Source organism: Geospiza fortis, unplaced genomic scaffold (genome assembly GCF_000277835.1).
Source record: "Geospiza fortis unplaced genomic scaffold, GeoFor_1.0 scaffold744, whole genome shotgun sequence".
NCBI lineage: Eukaryota > Metazoa > Chordata > Aves > Passeriformes > Thraupidae > Geospiza > Geospiza fortis.
In genome coordinates this window covers 239,167-246,510 of record NW_005054617.1, presented here as the reverse complement: position 1 = coordinate 246,510, position 7,344 = coordinate 239,167, and the positions used below count along the sequence as shown (strand labels likewise).

The following is a 7,344-nucleotide window of genomic DNA, read 5'->3' as shown; positions in this document are numbered from 1 at the left end:
ATTTTCCCATCTGGAGAAAGGCAACAGCAACGCTGCACAAACACAGCAAAGGATGCTGTAAAATAAACATTTTGAGATCTCACATGAAACTCAATCTACCAGAACTGTGATTACTAAATACTGCATTTATGAAAGGTTAAGGCTATAGAAACTGGGTTCTGTTAACTCCTGATTTCTCAGGACAGATTTTAAGGAAGCTCATGTTATGAAACTCAAGTGGCTCTCCTGAAAACAAACATTTCTGTGGGTGTCTTGGGATGCAAGCAGATCTGTGCTCTTTTTACTGTGTCCTCTCTATCCTTTGGCTGTTTGCAGAACTCATCACAAGTACACCTTTACAGTGTTTTTCTCAGTCCATTCATTCCTCTCTCCACAGAGATCTACTGATGAAGCATCATGATTTGTGGGGCAGTTGGTTGCTTGATTGTGGAATTATCATTTCTCTAACCAAGTTTGCAAAATACCTAGATGCTTTTTTAATGCTACATTTTAATTACCTGATTCATTAGAGAAAATAACAAATTTCGTAAGGTGTACTGAAATAATATACAGAAAGGAATAATTACAGAATAATTATCAAATCAAGTTATTTATGCTTTTCAAGTTTTTATGTGTCTTTTTATAAGCATGCTATACAAATTAACCCAGTAGTGTACAAAGGAACTTTGTTATTCACATGAACAGCAGTAAAGCTGAAAAGCTTCAGTCACCAAAAATACACAAACTGGAGCCTTTCAGCATAAGTAGGAGACAGGTTTTTTTTTTTGTTTTACTTTATTTTTCCCTTTTGTGTCCCTCTATTCTTTATTTTAGGATGTCCCATCTAATCATCCACTTCTAGAATAACCCTGAGTTCAGATTCCTAACTCCACCTCACACACCAATATATTTCAGTTTTAGTCTCCAGTGAAAGAACCAGTGTCATCCCTAAAGACAGATACAGTGATACTGGGCCAAAAGTCCCAAAGCAACTTTACCACAGAAAATTACAGACTCTGTTCCACTGTGTAAATCTATGCCTCAGTCTGAACAGTCACAGCACCAAGAGTTGCCTAAGGCATTGAAAAGACAGTCCCAGGTGAAAAGGTGATAGCAAGAAAACTCAATGAATCTTTGTATTGGTGTTCAATACAGACACCAACAGCTATTTTGCAAGGAGAATGAATTTAAGGCAGCAGCACAGATGAAAATAACACAATGATATGAGGATTAACTGATGATCCCCACAGGTATCCCATGGGAAATTGCCAGGCCATTAACTTTGGTATGAAATCCAGGTCATGAACAAGCCTTACTGCAAGAATGAGAGAATAAGTGACATAACTGGTGATCATAACCAAGAGAAATAAATGTTTGACGTCAGGAATGTCAGAGCTCCCTATAGACTCAGAATAGGGCCTGCGATGTGTCTCCTGCTGCTTCATAATCCATAAATGATCTGGAAATGCTGTGGGTAGGTGGCTAATGATACAAAGCCAGTGGGTGTTAAAGTAGTAAATTTAACTCTAAGTCCATGGATAAAAAATAATGGATGAGGAAAAAGCCATTCTTGCCATACTTTAAATTCTCTATTACCAGTAATGAAAGAAATCTTGGAGAAGTGGATCATTGCCCAAGAAGACCAGCACAGTGTCAGCTGTAAGCATTTGGGGGAAACTATCCTGTTAAGAATTTTTAGAAGAATGAGAACAAAGCAGAAAATGGTATTATTCTTCTGAATAAACCCACAGTATGCCCATCTCTTCAATACTGAGCACAGTTCTAGCAAATGGGGAAATACAAAGCCACAGAAAGGTCAAGAAGCATAATGTACCAAAGCTGCACACGAGGCATTAGAAAACCTTAGCACAAGGAAAACTTAAGCAAGCCAGAGCCTTTCAACATGGAAAACAAGGATAATAACAATCAAGTTCTAGACAAGCTGTTACAGCACAGAAAAGGTAAACAGCAATGATTATTTTAAAGTATTCTTAACAGAAATAATAGGGCACCAACTCAAACTGGCAGGCAGCAAGCGGGTTCAAAAGCAAACAAAAGGAAGTTCATTTTCACACAATGCCTAATGATGTTGTGCAACTCATTGCCACGGGATGTTATGGCAGCCAAAAATACAAGTGGGTTTTAAAAAAAAAGATTAGACAATTTTATGGAAAAAGGTCCATCAAGGAATATCAAAAACAATGATACAGCTGCAGCCTCCAGCTCAGGAAGGTCTCTAAAGCAGAAACCACTGGAAGCTGGGAGGGTTTACCAAAGGAAGTATCACTCCATACTCGTCCTGTTTTCCATATACAAGTTATTAGCCATTATCAAGAGGCAGGATATGGGGCTAGACAGAACTTTGCTGTGACTCTTTTATGTATTTGACTAATAATCACTGATGCAAATATAAACACACACCCCACCATGGTCACGGACAATTCCATAAGAAGCTGCTACAGTTAAAAGGTGCACACTTAGAAGAGTAACATTTTAAAGGACAGCACTTTTTATTTGAGGAGGACCAGAACCAGTTCTTGTATTTAATTTCATGTGTTCTGTATTTTCCAGAGAGGAGTTGCAGTGTTAACCTCCTTTTTATTCCCTAACTACAGCAAAAGAGGCAAGCTCCAATTGAGAACCAGCTCCAAATGTCAGCTGTTAGGCATAGTGACTCAGTGGTCCTGTAATTCTAGCTCAAATCCCCCCCAAAAAAAGTTACAAGTGGAGACAACAGTATTCTGCACCACTTTGCCCCAAAAAAGGAGCCTTCCCCATTCCTCAGTTAGCATCCAGCACTTGGAGATGTATTAACATGAATAATTTGAGTCAGGATTCAGACCTGTCCTTAGCCATGCCAAGGTACCTGCAATTTTCAAGAGGGACAGAACCATGGCAAAACAACCTACCTGAGGGTCAGCAAAGCTCCCATGTTCATTTGCACATGATGCTCATTTGCACGTATTTGTCCCTGACTTGTTCCCCTAAAGACTGCAGATCTCAGCTACAACAATCCCCTCCAAACAGGAATTTTCATGAGCCAGAGTTGAGCCAGAACAGTTCCGCTTTTCACTGTTAATCCATATTGGGATAATTAAAACAAACAGATCCATGTTTGACACCAAACTATCAATAACTGGAAGAGCTAGGTTCTTCCTTTTTTGAAAGTCACATCATTTATTTAGGCATCTGATTCCAAGACCCAAGTAGGCAAGTTCAGAGCTTTATCCTTCTAAATGTGTGAAAACCCCATACTTTTACACCTAGTTCTATACCTTCATGGAGATTCTGTTGCCTTCCAGTAGGAATCCTTCCACAAGGCAGAGCAGTGAGATTCCTCAGGTCAAGCACTCAGGTTTGTTACACGCTTGTTAACACAGTATCCAGCACAAACAGGGTCTGTGGCCTGGAAGTGGTACTGCAAAAATGATAATAATAATAGTAGCTTAAGTAAAACCAATCAAAGATAAAAACCAATAAACCATCCTCTGCTCTCCTTAAGAAAATTTGTTTATTCACCCCCTCACAAAGGAGATTGCCCTGTTTATCTGCCCGGAGAGCTCAGACATTCCTTGCATGTGCAGCACAGATGGTCACCACACCACAAAAGGCAGAAATGCTCTCGTGAACGTGTCTGGTTTCTGGATATACAAAAACCTGGTCAGAGCTTCTGCTCCAGCAGGGCTGCTATGCATCCAAAATCCCAAACAAATACAGAAAGCCATCAATATCCTTTGGACAACATCTCTTAGCGGAAAAGGAGACTGTCCAGGGAAAAGAAGCTGCACAGTGACCTTGGTTGTGAGTCTTAATTAATTAGTGTACATAGATTGTTGTAAGATCCCAAGGTGGGAAGTGCTAAGGAAGCAGAAGTATTATTTATTAAAGCTCAAGGCTCTGTTATTTCTTTATCCTCAGATATTCTTCATGTCTGTTTTTGCATTCATGGCCATTGCTACTTCAACTTATTTCAGCTGTCTTGATCTTTTCTGTACCAAATGGAATAGCCCCAGGCAGAGGATATGCAGTATCTAGTAGCTCAGATACTGGGTTGGCTCATTGCAGTTATTTATCTTATTCTTTTCTAATTTATTTACTGTTCAGATCCCAGTCCTGCTCTTCCTTTGATTTTATAGCCAGACACTAAATGTGGCTACTCTCCATGGATGGAAATTACTCTGACAGTAAATGCCATTAATATTATTACTACCTCACTAAATACACTTCTACAGCATGTGGAAGGAGTCTGCAAGGTCTGTTTTAGCAAACTGAGTATAAAAATCATTACTAATTCTTCTGAAAACTGAAAGACAGAGCAGTATGGCAGTAGCAATTTTAGTTCCCAAGGTGGTCAATACAAACAGTAATCAAAGAATAAACTTGGGGGAACTGAAAATCAACTGAAACAAAGCAGAGCAGAAAGTTAATTTTGTAACGCTCTATGTTCTGCGACACAAACTGTACATAAGTTTTTGTCCTCCTTTAAAAAACTACTGAGTGCAGAACTGTGTTCTATGTCATACATAAATAAAATCACTGAACTTGTTTCTGCTTTTGGAGGAGTCATTCTAGTTTTCAGTACTTAAAATACATCCCTCTTTCTCTTCAAAAACACAGGGCACAAATCTCTACTTTTTTCCTCAGCTTAGTAAAAACATAAATAAACCAGGAAATTAAAGACAAAAAAAAAAAAAAAAAAAAAAAGAAGAAAAAAAAAAAAAGAAAAAAGAAAGATGAGAAAGCTACCTTTTCCACATCCTGTTGTGCCTAAATAGAACATGTTGTACCAGCATGTAGGATTTCTCAATAAAATGTATCTCGGACACTTCAAAAGCTGACCATAATCAGGAGAGTTAAGTGAGGAATGTCAGCTTGGATGGGGGATTGTGCTGCTTTTGTTATACATTAGTTAAGCACGAAGGTTTGTGGGTTTTTACTTTATCTTGGATTTTACTGTAGTGTAATTGAACTCTGTTACTTTTTTCAGTTTCCTAAGTGTTCCACTAAGTGCTTGTGTGGATTTGGGTTTAAGGATATTGTAGACAGATCCAGAGGAGATTGAAGTCAGTGGCAGAGGCCTCTGCAGAGTTTGGCTAGTCCTGCACTGCGGAAACTAGGTCTTCCTTCTTCCTAATCCCCCTGGGATCAGCCCTCAGACATGTGCAGAAATAAGGATTCAAAACCATGAATTTGCTATGGATCCACAGGCAAACCTCACACTTACATCACAAAACCAGGTTTCACAGAACAGTGTCTTTGATTGCAGTAGGATCATTCACTTTACATTAATCTTATGCATTAAATTCATAGCCTTTATAGGATTACATCCTTAAGAGTAATTCCAGGTTTGGGGTGTCCCATCAGCTGTGTCTGGCCCCTCCCCATCTTGGACCTCTGTCATTTTCACCAAAGCACAATTTATTTCCTTCAGTTACCTCATCACATCTGAGTCTTCATATTGACACTACAGCAATAAAACCACAATTTTTGCAGTGGGATGCTTGAACTCTTCAGACAGTAGTATCTCCATGCAACAAAACATGATAAACAAATAGTCAACAAACTCACTTCAGTAGATTTTACTACCTCTGAAGCAGCCTATATTTCTATAAAAAACATAAGTTTAGGCTTCATGTGTCAAATTCTGCATCAACACCCCTTTTATAGCCATAGCTCTGACACGAAAACCACCCCAAATCCCATTTAAAAACCAGACTCTTCACCCACTGCAGACACATGGGCAGGTGTGTCACATTCCTGGATCACAATTTCCTTCATGTCTTCATAGGAGAACGCTGCCTGGGTCTGGGGGAAAGGATCTGCAAGCAGGGACCATTTTAACCCTCCCGCTGAGGTGATGTGGGGAGCAGCACCTTACTGAGGGGAAGAGACCTGCTGAGGGGAGACCCACCATGGCGGGAACCCAGCTGAGGGGGAGAGACCCACCATGGCGGGAACCCGGCTGAGGGGGAGAGACCCACCATGGCGGGAACCCGGCTGAGGGACAGAGATTTTCTCCCCATGGCAGGAACCCACTTAGGAGGAATCCACTGTGAGAGAGACCCTCTCCAAGTTGAGAGACCTACTGAGGGAAGACCCATCATGGCAGGAACCACCTGATCGGGAGAGACTTTCTCATGGGAGAGACACGCTGAGGGGAGACCCACCATGGCGGGAACACTCTGAGGGGGAATCTACTGTGGAGGAGACACAGTCTGAGGGGAGACCCACCATGGCGGGAACACTCTGAGGGGGAATCTACTGTGGGGGAAACACAGTCTGAGGGGAGAGACACATTATGGGGAGACTCACCATGGGATAGACTTGCTGAGGAAGAGACTGGTTAAGGGGAGAGACGCTCTCAGGGGAGACCCACAATAGTGGGGTAAGAGCACATCCATGGTGTGGGAGACACTCTGAGGGGAGAGACCTGCCATGGTGGGAACCCTCTGAGCAGGAATCTACTTGTGAAAGAGACACCCATTGAGGGGATGGTCTATCGACCATGGGATAGACTTGCCGAGGGAAGAGATGCACTGAGGGGAGACTCACAATGGGGAGAACACACTGAGGTGGAGACCATTTCTGAGGGGAGAGGGAAGACCTGCCATAGTGGGGACCCTCTGAGGGAGAATCCACAGTGCGAGGATACTCTCTGAGGGGAGAGACCCACTATGGCGGGAACCCACTGAGAGCATATCCACAGTAGGGCAGACGCTCTCTAAGGGGAAAGACCTGCTGAGGGCTTAGATCTGCCATGGGATAGACTTTCTGAGGAAAGAGACCTGATGAGGGGATAGACCCACTAAGGCGGGAACCCCCTGAAGGAAAATCCACTGGAAGGGAGAGACACTCTCAAGTGACAGGCCTGCTGAGTTCTCTTCCACCATGTGGTAGACTTGCTGAGGAGAGACCTACTGAGAGATCTTCTGAGAGAAGACTTGCTGAGGGAAGAGACCAGCAAGAGGAGAGAGACACTTCAGAGAGATCTGCTGAAGTAAGAGACCAGATAAGGGGAGAAACCTGCTGAGGGAATACCCACTATGAGGGGACCCGCTGAGGGGAGAAACCTTCTGAGAGGATACCCGCTCGGGAAGAGACCCCACGGTGGGGATACCCCGTGGGAGAGACCCGCTAGGTGGACATCACCGATGCCTCAGTTCTGCACGCTGAGGCCACCCGGGGGAGCCGCTGCAGCAGAGCGGGCCGGTGGCTTGAGGGCAGTTTTGGGCGCTTGTGGTTGTTTGTTTGTGGGGTCTCTGTCCCCTGCCGGGACACGGCAGAGGGCGCGGGCGACACCCCGCTCCAGGGACACCACAATCCCAGCCCCGGGCCCACCTGGACACCCTCAGCACTCGCGCCGGG

General features: G+C 43.1%; 1 protein-coding gene across 1 annotated transcript in view; it reads right to left on the bottom strand.

Moving 5' to 3' along the window:
* Positions 1-6,213, bottom strand: part of ZDHHC15 (zinc finger DHHC-type containing 15) — a 184,122-nt gene extending 177,909 nt beyond the window's left edge. The window contains exon 1 of the mRNA XM_031064691.1: positions 6,147-6,213. Coding sequence (XP_030920551.1) covers positions 6,147-6,213 — 67 coding nt within the window. The remainder of the gene's footprint in view (positions 1-6,146) is intronic.
* Positions 6,214-7,344: the final 1,131 nt, after the last annotated feature.